Source organism: Rhynchophorus ferrugineus, unplaced genomic scaffold (assembly GCF_030347505.1).
Source record: "Rhynchophorus ferrugineus isolate W39M unplaced genomic scaffold, kcgeb_rfMv2 rfM1, whole genome shotgun sequence".
Taxonomy (NCBI): Eukaryota; Metazoa; Arthropoda; class Insecta; order Coleoptera; family Curculionidae; genus Rhynchophorus; species Rhynchophorus ferrugineus.
Genome location: NW_027472580.1, coordinates 95,988,777 through 96,008,767, shown reverse-complemented (window position 1 = coordinate 96,008,767; position 19,991 = coordinate 95,988,777). Strand labels below are relative to the sequence as shown.

The window sequence follows — 19,991 nt, the reverse complement described above, 5'->3', positions numbered from 1 at the left end:
ACTAATGAGGCGGAAAGTAGGGGGACCAGCGACGTAGGGACCCTGCCAATACGCACCAGCCCCCCGAGTGGCATGAGGGCCAATTTTCGATTCATTCGAAATCGTCAAAGTGGATGGAACAATGAATAATGATAGGGTTTGTTGATAGAGAACAGATTAATGGGACATAATCGATATTTATTTGATCATTAGAATATTTGAGGTGCGGAAAGAAGTCTCTCGCGCTTATTTCAAGTGATTTGAATGAGATGCCATCATGTTTGACAGATGACTCTTTTCGTGTTTCAACATAATCTTTACTTAGTTTCAAGTAACGCTCATCGACTAGATAAATTCATGTGGGTTGCTTGGATGAATGTTCTGATTTCCTGCGCATCGTCCAGTGGCTGCTTCTACTATACTGTCTTTTAAGAACACTATTTCATGTTTTAAGGTGAAATCTTGAATAACTTGACAGTGTTGCATTACTAATTAATTTGATGTTTTAGTACAACCCCATAAATTATACGACGCAAGTCTAAAAAGGTTTTATAATTAACTAATAAAGAAATCTCTCTTCCTTCTTAAGTCACGTTGGGAATACCTTCCAAATGACCAGTACAGTCCTTTGATTGTGTTGGTCTATTCCGTTTTTTGTCTAACGTTATATAGCGGATAAATGTATTGAAGAAACTTTTGTTTGTCTATACTTAAATATTAAAAACATGGATATAACAACTAATCCAATTATCACTACATAGTATAAAACAAAGTCGCCTTTTCTGTCCCTATATCCCTATGCGCGCTTAAATCTTTAAAACTACGCAACGGATTTTGATGCGGTTTTTTTCAATAGATAGAGTGATTCAAGAGGAAGGTTTATATGTACAATACATGCATAATATACTAAGGCAACATTGCTAATTTTAGAGGTTTCTAACGTGATGTCGTAAATTAACCTATTTTTTTAGGCTTATTTAGCAATTAGCAAAAACGCTGCCTAACCCTACGAGTTAGATCAAATTAATGTACTACAGTATTGTACACCATAAAAAGGTCTACAAAAAAGTCCGCGATGGTATATGTTTATCTTTTAGGGATAACCCACATTAACCATTTTTATTGTTTACTTTTTACGTGAGAAAATGGCTTATTTACGATTTTAAGCAATACGGCATTAATCCTTATCGAATTAAGTACCTTAAATACAGTGTGCAATTAATATAGATCAATATGGTTCCTTACAGCATGTAAATTAAACAAATATTTTCGGAGATATTACAAATTTAAAATTTGCGTTTAAAAATGTGTAATGTAATAAAAATTGTATGAATTTAGATATTCCAAAGATAGCAGGAAATCTTCATAGTAAGTATAGGGGAAGAGGGATTGTTTTACTCCAAATTTAATGCGTGCAGGCCAAGGGCAGTAATGAATGAACCAAAAATACTGGATCGATTTTAATCATGTTTTCATTGAGTGACATAGGCATATATATTTTATGCCCGTGCAAAGTCGGAGCGGGCCGCTATGTTTTTATATACAACGTTCATATTTTTTCTGTAGTGTATTTAATTTAGTATCAGCATTGCACCCGTGCGAAGCCGGGGCGGGTCGCTAGTTTTCCAATATATCAATATCGAACTTTTAGATAGAAGAATATTTTTCTCTTATAAAACGCTGCAGCAAATTTTAAACTTTAACTAGTGATCACTTGTTATTGTTAACTCACTCAATATATTTCTAGGGTATGACATAACAATAAAAGAATGTTTAAATTATTTAAAATCACAATTTACAATAAATTATATTAGTCAACAAGTTAGAATTAATATTAAAATTGAACCTATGAGCAACATTTTGAAATATATGAACCTTACTAAAAATTGAACATTAACCTTTGATTAACAATGAAGAATATCTTAACTGCTAAAGGAAGAAAGACGAGTTTTGATACAACCAATATAGATATTTCCATAACAATATTAATTATATTTAAAATTAGTTAAAATTTTATTTCTAAAAAGCCATAAAATATTAACAGTATTGCTCTAATATATCTTTAGATTAGAAAATACTCACTGTGGTACACTCCACATCACAATGATTCATTCATCTACTTTACAGGTAGACTTACTAGTACTATAAAGCCTCACTCTCTTGTTATAGAAGTATAAAAGGGTCAACATTTATTGCATCATTATTGCCAATTCTATCTCTTTTTTATTGCCTACTATAAACTCAATGGCTACTGACAATCGATATTTTAATTAATGACAAATTTGTTGATTTAGTGTAATCCTATATTTACACCAGATTAGAGCGCAAAAATATATTGGTTTTTTAAAGAAGGTTTAAAAGACTCCAATTATCATAAACGACATTAATAAATTCGGAACAAGCATTGAGGAAATACCTCAATCCCATGTTAACTCCAAAGTACTGCAACTCTTGGATAAGACTAAAAGAGGAAGCAGTGTCAAGAGAACCAAACCGTGTGATTTTGTGTAGTGAAGTGTAGTAAATGGTAAAAATACTGAAAAGTGCTACTACTTTTATTTTATTAAAGACTAAGTAAAGGCTAATGGGTCTTCCTAGATAAGTACCTAGTTTTAAGTCACTATAGACACAATTTGTAAATTAATGAACAACAATTAGTTGTAATATATTAAAAAAGTTTTTAAAAAGACCAAATTGATTTTATACGTACCTGATTTGAGATCAGGTTGAGAGTATTTCCCGAATAATTATTTTCACATAGAGAGAAAAAACCTAATACCAACACACCAATTTGGGTTTATTAGCAAGCATTCAACAATTCACAAGGTCCACAGAATAACAGATGTTATTGAAAAAGCCTACGAAACTAAAAAATATGCTCAGCCATATTCTTAGATACAGCACAAGCCTTCGATAAGGTTTGGCATGAAGGCCTTGTTCATAAACCTCAGAAAATGTTACCAAAACAACAAATCGACCTACTAAAATCGTACATTATAGCCAAAATGTTTAGAAACTAAACTTATAACACAAAAATTATAACAGGACTGTTACTTGGACCATATAAATAATTGGACACAAGCTTGGAATACAAAAATTAACGAAAGTAAATATATGCATGTGTTCACTACAATCAGACCGTACAAGCATCAATAACATTAAATAATACTATCATTCCATATAACAACAATGCTAAATATCTTAGAATGGATCTTGATGCAAGACTTCGCTGGAAGGCACATATACAGAAGAAAAGAAAAGAACTGGAATTGAAATATAGGAAAATTTATTGGCTTATTGGAAGAAAATCACAATTATCAGTACATAATAAATTACTAACTATTAAATAAGGAAATACAGAAACCTTTATGGAGATGCGGAGTTCAATTATGGATATGTTCTGCAAAGAGTAACATAAACAAAATACAAATTTTTCAGAACAAGGTCCTGAGAAGTATTGTGGGCGCACCTAAGTACTACATCATATCATTCACGAATATTTGGGTATGAGAAAGCTCTGTGCAAAGTGGGTGCCACCCGAGCTCACTTTTGACCAAAAACAACGACGAGTTGATGATTCGGAGCAAGGTTTGATGATGATCAAGCGAAATAAACCCGAGTTTTTGCGTCGATATGTGACAATGGGTGAAACATGGCTCTATAATTTCACTCAACAATCATCCGAGTGAGCTGCATACAATAATCCCGCTCCAAAGCGTGGGAAAATGCAACAGTCGGCTTGCAACGTTATGCCTTCTGTATTTTGGAATGTGCATGGAATAATTTTCATTGACTACCTTGAAATAGAAAGTACCATCAACAGCGACTATTACAGAGCGTTATTGGACCGTTCGAAAGAAGAAGGAAAGTGCTGCTTCACCAGGACAATGCACCGTATCACAAGTCAGTAGAAACGATGACAAAAATCCATGAATTGGGTTTCGATTTGCTTCCTCATAAACCGTATTCTCCAGATCTGGCCCCCATCGACTATTTTCTGTTCTCAGGTCTCAAAATAATGCTCGCTGGGTCGCTTTTCGTCTAATGAAGAGATGATCGCCGAAACTGAGGCCTATTTTGAAGCAAAGGACAAATCGCACTACAAAATTGGTATCAAAAAGTTGGAGAGTCGCTATAATCAGTGTATCACCCTTGAAGGTTATTATGTTGAATAAAAAAAACCAAAATTTTGCCAAAAAAATGTGTTTTACTATGGTAGATCGAGGACTTTTCAATTGACCTGTTAAATAGATAAATATGTTTATGTAGATATTAGGCTAAATGGGGTGTATATAGTAGAATATAAAATACGTGTAGTAGATACGTTAAATAAGGTTCCTGTTTGTTTTTATTTAGTTATTACAACGAGTATTATGTAAATATTTTATTTTAAAACGTTTTATTTTATGTTAAGAATCTAGGTTTGATTAATTTATTATCAGTGAGTTCTTTATTTATTTTTTAAAGTCGGTTTCATTTTTTGAGCTGTATTTTCATGAAAAAATAAATTCGTCTCTGTACTAAAAAAAAGGAAGGGAAAACGACCTCCGTCACTGAGTTCAACGCAATCAGAGCTAAAAGACGCTCAAGTTACACCAGTCGGAGACCAAACGAACCCGTCAACCAGGTGGGCCCCGTCATACCGCGGCCGACTACGATATTTCGCTCAATTTACCCGAAATTCGATAGTCGCCCGACAAAACTGCGATACGTCGTCCTGGCAAAGCTCGCTCTCGTCCCATCTCACGCGTAAAATCACCAGATCAAGCGGCAACGGGGAACGGCCCCCCGCTCGTTCCGCCCCCTCACCCCTCGCGACCTTCCACAGGACAATTACGGCGGGCGTCTTTCGCAGCAGCGTCGACGTCGGATTCCCCCATCGGAGACCGACGCCAACGTTACGAAATCTTCGGGGAGTGAGTGGGTCCTCTCTCGGACCTTTTAGCTGGATTAACGATCTGAATTTTGAATACGGCCGACATGTTTATTCTGCAAATTTGATATGTGTTAAGGGCTCTGGAGAGGATTACCACGCCATCGCGTCGTTCTAAAATACGGCTTTTGATGTCGGTGTTTACAGACATGAATATAAACGTATTGATTGATTGACTTATAATAGTATTATAGACTCGGATACGCGATTACTAACATTAGGAATATAAAAACAGTTTCTTATTAAAATACCAAGAAAAAAAACTCATTTTACTTCAAGAGTATATAATCCCAAAGGTATCATCTCCACTGTTCCAAAAAAAATTAGGCTCAACTATCGATTAAATCGTTCTGCTCTCTGATCAATGAATCACTCTATTCAACATTCAATGAAACGAGTCGAAATGTTTATAGTATGACTGAATGGTGTGAACGTCTAGGCATCGCATAGGGATTTAAACCTCAATATGGTTTTATGCTCGCCGTTTAACAGTCGCCATTCGTTTCCTTAAAATACTATATATTTTAGAGAAAACTAGTTAAAATTTTTCTAATTTTAATGCCTCCACTATCATAACTAGGGTAGTTGATAGAAGTATCGCAGATAAAGTTGTAAAGCCACAAAAGTTGTATTGAAGTTGTTAAAAGACCCTTAGCTATAAACTATTCCGATTTAGTAATAGTTCGAACTATTAAAAACACCCCTAGTTCGTCATTTCTCGGCATAAGCAAAGACTGAAGTTGCTATAAATTAACATAGTCTACCAGAATTTACTGAAGCTCGCACTTCAAGGTGCACAACCACCAAAGACGGATTGCAACAGTTCAGTTTCTCATCCATAGACTATTAAAATTTGCAGCCACCAAAACATAAGAACTCATTTCGAGTAAGCCATGGAAACTTGAATAAAAACAATGCTATTCAGAAGGTTATCAAAGCCAAGCTAATTAATATATTAATAATAATTTTACTACAATTATTAGCTATCCGAACGATACAACAAACACGTATATCTCTTTGATTGTTTCTTCAGGAAGGCGATTTTATATAGAACAACAGATGCGGCACTGTCTAGGAAGAAGTAGAGGTTTGATTTGTATTAAAATAGGTTTAAGCAGTCAACATCGTTTTATTCTCGACGTTCAACAATTGCAACCTCTTTACGTAAAATAAAAAAGATATTTTAGAGTAAATTAATTGCTTATGTTATTTTAAAGTCCTTCAGAATAAATACAATCAATCGATTTCAATGAGATTTTATTAAAGCAGCTGCCATGAGAAAATTTCAATTGTTGCGTATCGAGATGGAAACCTACTTTATGATATATATTTCAACCATAAATATACCAATAGTGAGAGGATGGTGATACAGTGCTCTTTTTTCTCACTTTTCATTTTCTAGCTGAACAAGGCATTTATTGAGAAATATTGGTACAACTATTAAGCAAAATATTTTCGATCATTCTACAGCTTTCTCCCACGTCCTTCTTCAGCTTTTAAAAACATTATGAAACCGCTCAGACCATACTGTATCGAACTAAACAAAAGGAAACCAGAAAGCGTTATGCCTGTTGAGTATGATGGGTGAGGCAGAACTTGGGAGCTGCAACAGTGTATCCTTCAAGATTCTTATAATGTGCGACCGAGCGGTTGTAATGTAATTATTGCTAGTCTTTTCTGCAATAATACTTCGTTCAGTTCATTCATTTGATTTCGGTAGATATATGCAGTAACCGTTTCTTGCGGATTTAGCAGCTCGTAATATACTACATCTTGCTGGTCCCACCACACGTACTGTAAGAACTCATGGCCATATATGCTTCGATGTCGACACATAATACTCTCCCGGACAAACCCGTGACTCTTTGAGCCTGGTTTTGTTGTAATAGATTCAATTTCCATAGTATGTTACAAAACGCATCAGAAAACTCTTCCTTGTTACCTGGAAAGCAATGCGACCGCGATGTTGAAAGGACTCGAAATGAATTTCAATAAATTCGTGTGGTAACCATTGTCTCTATTTTTCGATCTTTTCCACTGGTTATAAGCCTGTAAACACTTGATTCATCAACTGCTAAATCAGGTGAATATTTTTTAAAGATTTTGAAATGAATTTTCGCCCAATAAGCCTTGCAATTCACTGTGTTCGAACTTTATTGGTGACATAAATTAAAATCCTTGAAACCAAAGCCAACAACTCAAGTTAAAACCAATCAGGTTAATCGATAACCGAATTGTTTATCACGAAAATGACTTCGTTTAACGTAAAACCCAAGAAAACAAGAGAAACATTAGCGACAATGGCCCGTTAATGGCAGTCCCGATACGCAAACGTCTTTCTTTCTCTTATCTAATACACCGAGTCTTTAACTACCATTTTAAAATGATTTTAATAGTCCACCGGCATGGACGACTTTATCCGCTTTCGACCGAATGAAGAAGTAAACGTAAATCCTCAGGTAGGAGGAGATGTTCAGCCCTAACGTTAATCCGTAAAATCTATTATGGGTGGTGGTTAGGAAGGGTTGGAGAATGGGTATTTAACCGGGTTAGCGACGAACTGAACTAAACGATGGGAATTTCCGAAAGCAACAAAAGATGTTGGTGTCGAATATTAATCTGTCGACCGCCTTATTGTGGGTTCGGAGTTATTTATGGCTGTCAGTTGTTGGTTACGGTTATCGGCGCGGATTTGCCTCCATTGATTGGTTTATATTGCTCAATAATATTGTACGGTTCCGTTTTATTTTCGACTGTATTAAAGAACCAATTCGCTATTCGTCATTGCTCAATATGAAAATACGGATTAGTGTTAATTATGGTGACTGAATATTAATTTTTATCGTGATATCAAGGTTGTATTTAGTTAGGGAGGAATATATTAAAGAAATGTTAAACCAAATAGAAGAACGAAAAGACAACAAATAATAAAAAATCAACAAATGGTGAACCTCTAATATAATAAATATACAAATCATAAATAAAAGTAGCAAAATCAAATATACATTAGTATACTTATAGTATAAGTATTAAATATTAAAATTTTCATATAGTATAAATAGTAATGATAGTGAATGCTGGAACTACAGAGCAATTCTATATCAAAAGACAGATAAATCTTCAGGAATAATGTCTCGAAATGAAAAAGAATGAAGGAAACCTATAAACTGAAGAAATAAATATGTCAGAACCATACTGGGGTCAACATATGAAGCGAAGAAACAGGGTAGAAAATAAAACCAATATCTTGACTACTAGATGAAGTAAAGCATAATCTATTAGAGATAGTAAATATATTATATATTAGTATATAATAGAAAAAACGAAAAAAGTAAAATAAGGAAACAAAGTACGGAATAAAACGTGTCAACAAACGACAATAAAACTGTATAAAGACTGAACCACCTATGAGGTATTAAACAATATATTCATTTGTTGTCTCTCCCTTATTATAATCAAAAAGAGCATGGTAAATGTGATTTTCTACTTAAACGCCTCCAAATTTTACAGAGTTTGCGACATATTATCATATTTCTGCTTATATAATGATCATTATTCATCCAAATTTGAATTTAAGAACTGACAGTGGTTCTCATAACGGTATTATTCAGTTTAAACTTCAATTTCCTCAAATCATAGTAATAAATCATCAAATTTTTAGTTTTTACTATTCACCAGAACTTTGTCTTTGGCTTGAACATGTTGTTTTATTGGTTATTAATTATATTGGTTGTTAATTACTAATAAACATTATTTGTAAAAAAGTAGCACCATCAACGGAATGATTTATACAATATTAATTCATAATCCCAATATCACTACATAGTATAAAACAAAGTCGCCTTTTCTGTCCCTATATCCCTATGTGCCCTTAAATCTTTAAAACTACGCAACGGATTTTGATGCGGTTTTTTTTCAGTAGATAGAGTGATTCAAGAGGAACGTTTATATGTATAATACATGCATAATATACTAAGGCAACATTGCTAATTCTAGAGGTTTCTAACGTGACGTCGTAAATTAACCTATTTTTTTTAGGCTTATTTAGCAATTAGCAAAAACGCTGCCTAACCCTACGAGTTAGATCAAATTAATGTACTACAGTATTGTACACCACAAAAAGGTCTACAAAAAAGTCCGCGATGGTACATGTTTATCTTTTAGGGATAACCCACATTAACCATTTTTATTGTTTACTTTTTACGTGAGAAAATGGCTTATTTACGAAGCTATTTTAAGCAATACGGCATTAATCCTTATCGAATTAAGTACGTTAAATACAGTGTGCAATTAATATAGATCAATATAGTCCCTTACAGCATGTAAATTAAACAAATATTTTCGGAGATATTACAAATTTAAAATTTGCGTTTAAAAATGTGTAATGTGATAAAAATTGTATGAATTTAGATATTCCAAAGATAGCAGGAAATCTTCATAGTAAGTATAGGGGAAGAGGAATTGTTTTACTCCAAATTTAATGCGTGCAGGCCAAGGGCAGTAATGAATGAACCAAAAATACTGGATCGATTTTAATCATGTTTTCATTGAGTGACATAGGCATATATATTTTATGCCCGTGCAAAGTCGGAGCGGGCCGCTATGTTTTTATATACAACGTTCATATTTTCTCTGTAGTGTATTTAATTTAGTATCAGCATTGCACCCGTGCGAAGCCGGGGCGGGTCGCTGGTATTCAATAAATTTAACTACGAACAAATTACATAAATTTCTTCAGTGAACATATTAATACTACTTGTATTAAAAATTCGGTATTTCTGTACAACATAGCTATGTTATGTTATGAATGCCTCATATTTAAGTTACATAAAAAAGGCGTTTAATTATAATTATTTTGATAGTTTGGCATTTTCACCTCATTAGAAGGGACAATATATAGACATTTTTGTCTATATTTAACATGGATATTTTTTGTTGAACACGAAATAATCACAAATAGATATTTGTGTGCCATAAATAGAATTACAGTAATAATTCTGATCTTAACCTACAGATATAAGCAATATTCAAATTTGTTCAGTCTTATTCAAACTAATTGGTTTGTTTAATTTAACGTATTAATTAAATATTGTAAGGAACTGTTGTAATGTTAATTTGTATCGTATTATATTCTGAATATGAAATAAAAAAATAAAAGGTTTAGTGATTTTTTTATTATTTTAAACTATAATATACATTGTAACTACTAGAATATATATTAATTCTTATTAGCACTATGTATTAGTGGATTTTTATCCACCAAATGTTTATATTTATAACTAAAATATGTTAAACATAGAGCACTTTATGCTACTTTATTAATCTACAACATATCCATCTAATATCATATAATTCTTACCATATCCAAGTGTCTCGAATAGTTCCAACAATTTGGTTGTTATTTTAAACTTAAGGAAACTTATGAGTGAGGTACAAGCTGATAAATCAACTGTTATAAAATGGTTGTAAAGCTTGAAGAAAATCAAAAATAAATAAAAATCGCTACCACATTACTAGTTGAAGGAAAATATCTATTTATCCCAACCAGTAAGCAAAGGAAAGCATTAATTTTTAGGACAGGCATGGATTACTGAAGAGACTGTATAGCACGAGCTGTTAATGAATGAAATCATCACTGTCTAGGTCTACCAACATTAATTAAATATTTCTTTATGAAAAACTGTTAGAGAAAAGACGAGTAAAAAACGTTCAATAATCATCAGGTACAATATGATATTTTTACGCGGACCCAACCGTGACTGCAGACTAACGTATGTTCAGTCACAACAAAAAATCATTAGAAACAATATAAACGGTGGCTACGTTGATTCCATCGGACCGGGACAAGCGCAAAACAAACGAGAAACTCCCCTGATACTAATAGACTGTCCCGGGCGTGATAAATTGTTTTGCCAGTGTTTGTGTGTGTATATGTGAAGGCCCGAGGCTTCCATTCGCTGGACATGGAGCGCCGCCCCAAAAAACGACCTTAATGTTCTTTATGAGTCTCCATCGAGCACACTAAATAATTCATATACCTTTTCGTTTTTTTTCCCTATTTGTTCTTTTGTTCTGGCGTTCGATTTTTTTTCCTTTCGTTAAATTAATTTACAGGTATTACGATTTTTCTTGGTTTTTCGTTTGTAGAAAAAATAAGTATGCATTAAATATAGTTATAGAAGACTTATTTAATATAAAACAAAACAGTATCTTCAAAACTATAGACTTAATTGAATCTGTATTTAGCATAGTTAGTTTTTTCTCTGCGTAGACACCCATTAAGAACTGATTCTGATCAAATTCTATTAATAAACTGCTTTGTTACCATCCTTGTGTATGAAAATTCAGCTTATCAAAGTTAATGTTCTCAAAAAACTGAAAATAGTTAATCTATTTAACATTTTTGTAAAATGTATGTTAACAAAACACTGTTTCTATATAATGTTTATTCCAAATGTAGAATGAAAAAGGAAAATTGTCAGGTTTTTTAGTTGATTGATAATTTGTCATAATAATGTTGTCATAGTTACCGTTATTATATTTAAAAAAAAACATCATTATGGAATAAATTATAATTACGACGATTAAATTAAAAATCACATTATATCTGAAAAAAATACTATATATTATATGTATGATATATTTCCTTTGCTGTTTTCATCCTTTTGTTTTGAAATATACCCAATATTAAAACGTAAAATCATTTTGGAAGAATAATGCGATTAACTTAAAATTTAAAATTTGAAAAGAATTTAGTTATATTTGGTTTTTGAGCATATCTATAGTCTCAATATTCTTAACATTGAGGATGTAACACACCTTCAATCACAACGAGCAAAAACAAGAATATTTACAATTTCAACTAGACACAACCCAATAAGACAATCTGTACCAAAATATATTCCCATCACTACATAAATTATTATAAAATATTGAAATATCATGCAGGGGTACAAAGATCACATTTTTATGTATCTGGATATTATAAATAATATACAGAAGAATCGTTATTATGTTTAGTTTACAACTTCTTACAACTTAAAAAACAGTCAAAAGCAACAAATATCACATGAAGAGTTAGATATCAATTTAACAAAGATACTATGTCTTACGATGCGACTATAACTTAGTTCACTGGATTTACTGGAAAGAAATTATGAAAGCCTGGAATAATAAGCAATAAGCATTGTCTTATAATGTACTCTGATTACCAAATGATATGATATATTTTCAATAATCGGTATTCAACGTCTTTGGAAATTAACCTTACATAAAACTCTGATACAATAACTATAAAAAAAAATTATAAATATGATCAAACTGAATATTAAAACCAGAACCAATAACAAAAACTATAAATAATCCTTTTATACATAGTATTTTGAATGAATCTTTATCTTATGCTAGTGATTATAGTTTATCCTTTTTACCAAGGATGGAATGGACCCTCTGCTTAACCTGGGCTCCGAACCACGGTCATCTTAAGCACTGTTTTCCAGCATTTGAATTTTAAATTTTTATTAATTGATTCTGTGCCATTGTCGATGCTCCGTACTATGGTTTCAAATAAAGTGATACAACCCAGTGTTTTTCTAGAACCAATAAGGAATGTAATTCAACGTGTTTGTTTGAAGTACTTCGAAAGAGTGTCACTACATCCGAATGTGCTCGCTAATCAGCTAAATATGCGAAGTAACAGTAAAGTCCGTAGTCTAAAACGTCTAACACCATCCGATCTGATTATTGGACATATATAGACTTTAGAATAAGGTTTAAAATAAGACTAATTAAATAGTATTTTGTAGAGGAGCTCACTTAAGTGATTTTCTTCATGCCATGTAATTTATATAAACATAACAAATACTTATTACCCTCTATGCAGATTGTTGAACTACTAAGAGTTATAATAATAAATAAGTTATTCGCTCACAATAATTAAAATTATCAGCTATAAAGCCACTAAGCCAGTATGTTTAATACGACAAACTCTGTCTCGAACTGAGCGCGAACATCAACAATTCAACACACCTTAACTTTTAATTGATGTTATTTGAAACTAAAGTTCTAAAAGTAATCTTGTTTTATGTTAATGAAAAACTACAATTAAAATAGAAACCCTAAAGTTTACGGTTTAACCTATTTTTTGAATTATATTTTTAAAATATTTTGTTGAAAAAACTAGACATATATTAAATATATTTAAAAAAATCAACTAATTTTCTTTTCATCTCAATTCACAAAAACCAATAACATTTACTGCATTCATTAGGATATACTACAGTTACCATACTGTAAAATAGCTATTAGTTAACTATTTCAATTTGTTACTGCAATAAAATATGTTATAAAACAAAGAGAACGCACAACAAATAAAATTAGTGAATCTTATGTGATACAATTTAAATTCATTCGAGCTCCCTTCATCCTGTTAAGTTCGGCTAAAATAAATAACAAATTATTACCCTAGTCTTTAAAAAACACCACATTCAACTGGCGCCATCTGTTGATGGCTACCTGAATTGAGAGTTATATCCTTCACTAATATTCTCTTAAAATGTCTTCATCAATAGACAATTAGTTATTAGTTTGTAAATGGCCCTATGTTTGTTGCAGTGGTACAGAGATAACCAGAGTACAGGCAAAACTACTATCCAACGATTTCAATTGATGGAAAAAAAATATAGTGACGGAAATTATACCGTAGTGGTATATGTCTTTTTGACCATGACCAAACAAAACAATCGAATAATGCGGACCTTCAAAAAGTTGATTTTAAAAATCGTCACTCATCATATTCATCTGATCTAGCCTTTTCTGTGTATTCGGGATACTTAAAATGAAATGGCAACAATGTCATACTGTAATAGCTCCAAAGGAAGTCTTTATTATTACAAGAATTTATCATAAAACTTGTTTATCACGCTGCTAAATTTGAAAATAGAAACTATATTAAAACATCGCTAAAATTAATCCAACAAAAGATCGGTAGCCAAAGTCACCGATCCAATTGCTGATTTACAACTCACGCCGCTTGTTTCCCGTTTTTTTACCGACAAGACAACCGAATCGAAACAATCGAAAATCACGAGCCGAAAAAAAACCGAAACGGTCAAGTTTTAACCGCAACCAACACGCCACAGTATCAACCGACAATATATAAATTTAATTGATAGCTCAGATAAGCAACAACTGAGGTAAACCTAGATTTAATTATAAGATAGACGCATTAATTTAAAATGTGGGCCGAGATGACTTGAGTTTTGGTAAATTGTTTTGTTGGGATTTGAGTTCGTTCGATGATATTTGGTAGCAGAGGAGCGTTTCGTACGATATTCGAGATAGATTTAACTCAGATATCATGATATCGATGATCTAATAAAAATTGCATTGATTTATTTCGAACTAGCGACCCGCCCCGGCTTCGCACGGGTGCAATGCTGATACTAAATTAAATACACTACAGAAAAAATATGAACGTTGTATATAAAAACATAGCGGCCCGCTCCGACTTTGCACGGGCATAAAATATATATGCCTATGTCACTCAATGAAAACATGATTAAAAAACGATCCAGTATTTTTGGTTCATTCATTACTGCCCTTGGCCTGCACGCATTAAATTTGGAGTAAAACAATTCCTCTTCCCCTATACTTACTATGAAGATTTCCTTCTATCTTTGGAATATCTAAATTCATACAATTTTTATTACATTACACATTTTTAAACGCAAATTTTAAATTTGTAATATCTCCGAAAATATTTGTTTAATTTACATGCTGTAAGGAACCATATTGATCTATATTAATTGCACACTGTATTTAAGGTACTTAATTCGATAAGGATTAATGCCGTATTGCTTAAAATAGCTTCGTAAATAAGCCATTTTCTCGCGTAAAAAGTAAACAATAAAAATAGTTAATGTGGGTTATCCCTAAAAGATAAACATATACCATCGCGGACTTTTTTGTAGACCTTTTTATGGTGTACAATACTGTAGTACATTAATTTGATCTAACTCGTAGGGTTAGGCAGCGTTTTTGCTAATTGCTAAATAAGCCTAAAAAATAGGTTAATTTACGACATCACGTTAGAAACCTCTAAAATTAGCAATGTTGCCTTAGTATATTATGCATGTATTATACATATAAACCTTCCTCTTGAATCACTCTATCTATTGAAAAAAACCGCATCAAAATCCGTTGCGTAGTTTTAAAGATTTAAGCGCACATAGGGATATAGGGACAGAAAAGGCGACTTTGTTTTATACTATGTAGTGATAATTGGATTAGTTGTTATGTCCATGTTTTTAATATTTAAGTATAGACAAACAAAAGTTTCTTCAATACATTTATCCGCTATATAACGTTAGACAAAAAACAGAATAGACCAACACAATCAAAGGACTGTACTGGTCCGTTGGAAGGTATTCCCAACGTGACTTAAGAAGGAAGAGAGATTTCTTTATTAGTTAATTATAAAACCTTTTTAGACTTGCGTCGTATAATTTATGGGGTTGTACTAAAACATCAAATTAATTAGTAATGCAACACTGTCAAGTTATTAGATAAAACTAAATAATTAAAAACAATCGTTTTTTAGTGGTACCAAATCTGGTCAGGTTTTAACATCAAGAAGATTGGAAATGACCAATGCAAATAACGAATGACTTACCTGTTCTTAGCGGCCGCAGCTCTATCTCTTTGTCGACGATTTTTGAACCAATTGCCAACTTGCGTTGGCGTGAGTCCCGTCGCCTGAGCCAGCTCCCGCTTCTTGGTGGGATTCGGATAGGGATCCTGCAGGTACCACTCGCGTAGTAAAGATCGCGTCCTCTCCTTGAAACAGTGAGTCTTTTGTTCCCCGTCCCAGATCGTTCTCGGAAGAGGGAACTTCTTCCTCACTCGGTATTTGTCAACGGGACCCAGCGCTCGACCGCGTAGTTTTTCCGCTTCCTGGTAGTGCGCCTCCAGCCACATGGCCTGGAGTTTACCGTGCGAACCCTTCGTAAACTTGTGCGATTCCAGTATGGTGTAGAGCTCGCGGAAGTTGCCGCTGTGGAAGGCGACTATCGCCCTGGCCCTGAGCACGGCCTCGCTCTTGTTCAGTTCGGCGACGTTGGGATGGGCGACGGGAAGAGACCAGAGGAATCGGGCCAGGCGTTCGATGTCGCCGGACTCCTCCAGGGTTTCGCACACGGCGGCCACCTGCGCCACGGAGAAATTCAGCGTGGGAAGCGCGAACAACGGACTGGGCAACAGCGGCGACGGAGCCACGACGCCTGGGGATGAGGACGCGTCGGACGGGGCGCCGGAGCTCCCGGAACACAGCCCGGCGCTCAATCCAAGGGCCATATGCGTGGCCAGGTTGGCGGTTGCTCACCGAAATCGCATACCACGAAACCACCGCGCGAAAACTCACTAGTCTAATGGGGCCCCTCTCACGGTGGCCCGACGGCTTTCGATGCAACGAACACAACCGCAGCAACACTCGAACTGTGCCAGTCTTGAGCGTGACCCCGGGGCCGAGTGTGCGCCGGCGCCTATTGGCGGAAGGCGACACCGTGCCACGCCCTTCTTCGACGAGCGACCAATGACGACATTCCGGCGGCCGCGCGGTGGGTGGTGGCGTATCGTCGGCCGCGTGTTCGACTCGCAGAAGGTCTCGATAGCGCCGGCACCATGATCGCGATTCAGATACGCCTTTTCTGTTATTCCAAGACCGGCGAGTGTGTCAGTAATCTGGTTGGGACTACACCCGCCGTCTCCCCCTTCCCGGCCAAGGGACCCCACGTTCCTCGGCCCGATCCCTTTCCGGAAGTTTGAGCTTTTCCGCGCGAGACTCCCGGATACAGGGGGATACGGCTCCCCCGGGGGGCTGGGTTGGGCGGCTCGCGGTAATCTCTCTTTGTGTTTGACTCGTCCTGTACTGGTCTAGATCCACGTAACGAACAAAAAAAATAAAGCTTCGAGAGTATTAAAATATTCGGAGAAGTACACTCGAGTAAACAAGCGATTTTTGCTACCGAATATATCTTTTATATATCTCCTTTGTATCAAACACTAACACGATTTTACTGATATATACGCTGTAATCATAAAAAATTATATAAAAATGTATTTGTTTCTATTTATTTTTAATTAATGTGATAGTATTGTTATTATCACCTTGATATAACTAACATGGTCTAATCCGATAACAATTTTTGAACTATTCTGCTGATAAAAACGCTTTTGGAATTTATTAATATACGTCCGTCATTTTTCAAGAATTAACCCTATAGTGACAAGATGATATGATTTTAGAATACGGATCCTCTTAGTTTTTACATCTTACGTTATCTTTACGATACGCATTGTTTTAACTTTTGAAAATACAGATAAAATTTGTATTATTTTAATATCAATAAATGCGCATTTATTGTAAATCAAATTCAACTTTATAATATACATATTTCGTTAACCAATATTTTCCGATCTTTTTAACAGTATTTATCAACCAACCCCCATGTTTAACATTACCAAACCAAACGTAATTGATCTAAACAAAGAATAATCATAAGCGTTCTCATGTTCGTTTTTTTTAGCTTTTCTGTCTTCGTCAAACCTAAATTTCTAGAATATTTGAAACTACTATTTCTACTACTTCATCTAACTTAATATTGCCTTGCAATATACTTTCCAGAATTTCTGATCCTTTTAAATTAAATTCTGGCTCTCATTCTTATTCAATTCAAAACTACAAAGAAACTTTGTTCTGATACAAAAACACTACTAAATATGACATTCTACAATTTTAACAAAAATTATCTCAACCATATAACAGCTAATAGTCTTCTCTTGACAAAGAGGAGAGTCTTTTTTATATACCTAGTATAAGAGGGATCTAAAACTATTGTTTTCTAGACAGCCATCAATTTGTATAAAAATACATTTACTATTACTTTCGACCCCTGTTGCTCGTTTCTCCTAATTTTCAGCTAATTAAGAATTGGATAGAATTTTTCCATTTCAAATACTCCCTTTATAAATAATATTTCTCTATTATTGTTGGTTATAGTCCTCACAATTATAAATGTCTTCTGGAAGTTAATTATTCAACTAATATTAAACATCTAATGTTAGTTTCCAAGAAGTATATCACTTTAGTGCAAAATAATTATTAATGTTTTAAAAATACTTGCTTTAGAAGAAGCTTTTCCTAGGTAGCTAGACTGGACAACATAACATTCAGTGAATTTTCATTAAAAAAATTATACGAATAAGCAAAGCTGCAAGCATTCGACCACAACTTAACAAAAGAATGTTACACGTTTGAAAATAATGTTATTAGAGAGTAACATTGTACATATTCAAAATAATCTCAGGTAAAATAAACAGTTGCAGTTGGATTAGTCACCCTATTGATTTTTATTTGATTTTGCAGTGCTTTGATATATATATATGCTGCCATTTTGATTGCCTCTAAAAGAAAAGATAAGTAATTTTGATTTATGGAACTTTCGTGTATTTTTAAGGCATTTTTCATGACATCCTGCAACATCTGAGGCTGAATTTCGTAGCGAATATTGTCTTTAAGATGTTGAATCGTTTGGGGCTTATTCACATAAACTTTTAATTTTAAAAACCACCATAAGAAAAAGTCTGGTACCGTTAAATCCCATGACCAGCCACATGCTAAATCGCCACTTCGTAAACTTAGTCTTCGTGGAAAAACATCAAACACATGTCCTCTAGTCCTTGTTCTTCCATTTCAGGCACAAGAAAAATTCGAATCATGTCTTGGTACCATTCAGCAGTAACAGTAACTGAAACGCCTTGATCATTTTCAAAAAAATAAGGACCACAAGAGCTGTTTTTAGTGGATGCAATGATGTTTCATGAATAAATTGAGGATTCTGTGTTTCCCAAAACCGACTATTCTCTTTATTGACGTGCCCACTGAGAAGAAAATGGGCTTCATCGCTCATTATCAATTTAGACGAAACATCTTCATTTTTACAGTAGCAAAATAGATTAATTGAATTTTGTGCGGGAACATTTTCAAATCAGTTTTCAAAATTCACCTTAAACTGCGTACAGAAATGTGTAACTGGGAACCACATCTCCGAATTGATGTTTCTAGAGACTCTGCAACACTATCGCGCATCAGAGGCTTGTCTGATGTCGTACCGTACTGTCAAAAATTTGCACGTAAACGATAACTTGTGACTTTGTGAGGCACTGGACGATTAAGGTATTCTTGACGCAATTTCCGCTGAGTGGCAATAACACAAAGGTCACTCAACTTGAACAGTTTATAGATAATCCAAAGGGGTAATATGAATTTTGTCTAGATAAACCAAGAAGAGAACGTACTAAAAAAGACATATATCTACTAGGTCTGACTAACTACACTACAATTTACAACAGAAGTTTCGCCCGGTAGTCATCATGCTTCGAAATTTAAACCAAACTATGCAATGGGATGTGTTTGGCAACTCATCAACAATGTAATTCATGCGAATATATTCACAATTCATACACGAGGAAGCTATCATTCCCAGAATTCCGATGTTCTTAACCGATATATCCTTAATGAGTTTAAATAAATTCAATTTCCGAATCGTCTTGTGTTCGCTATGACGATTAACAAATAACAAGGCCACTCCTTAAGTTTTAGTGGTATGAATCTGAAAAATAGATATATTTCTCATTGTTAATTGTACGTAGAATGTTCACGTGTAGTAACTGTCCGCTCTACTTGTTCTTGCATGATAACGAAACGGAAATGTCGTATATTACTCGTACAAAGATTTTCATTGCATAGACACACTCGGGTGCAAGCAATATATATAAATATATATATACTAGCGACCCGCCCTGGCTTCGCACGGGTGCAATGCTGATGCTAAATTAAATACACTACAGAAAAAATATGAACGTTGTATATAAAAACATAGCGGCCCGCTCCGACTTTGCATGGGCTTAAAATATATATGCCTATGTCACTCAATGAAAACATGATCCAGTATTTTTGATTCATTCATTACTGCCCTTGGCCTGCACGCATTAAATTTGGAGTAAAACAATTCCTCTTCCC

General features: G+C 34.2%; 1 protein-coding gene across 1 annotated transcript in view; it reads right to left on the bottom strand.

Moving 5' to 3' along the window:
- The window catches only part of Six3 (optix), a 78,147-nt gene extending 61,757 nt beyond the window's left edge, over positions 1–16,390 (bottom strand). The window contains exon 1 of the mRNA XM_076399216.1: positions 15,585–16,390. Coding sequence (XP_076255331.1) covers positions 15,585–16,264 — 680 coding nt within the window. The 5' untranslated portion in view covers positions 16,265–16,390. The remainder of the gene's footprint in view (positions 1–15,584) is intronic.
- Positions 16,391–19,991: the final 3,601 nt, after the last annotated feature.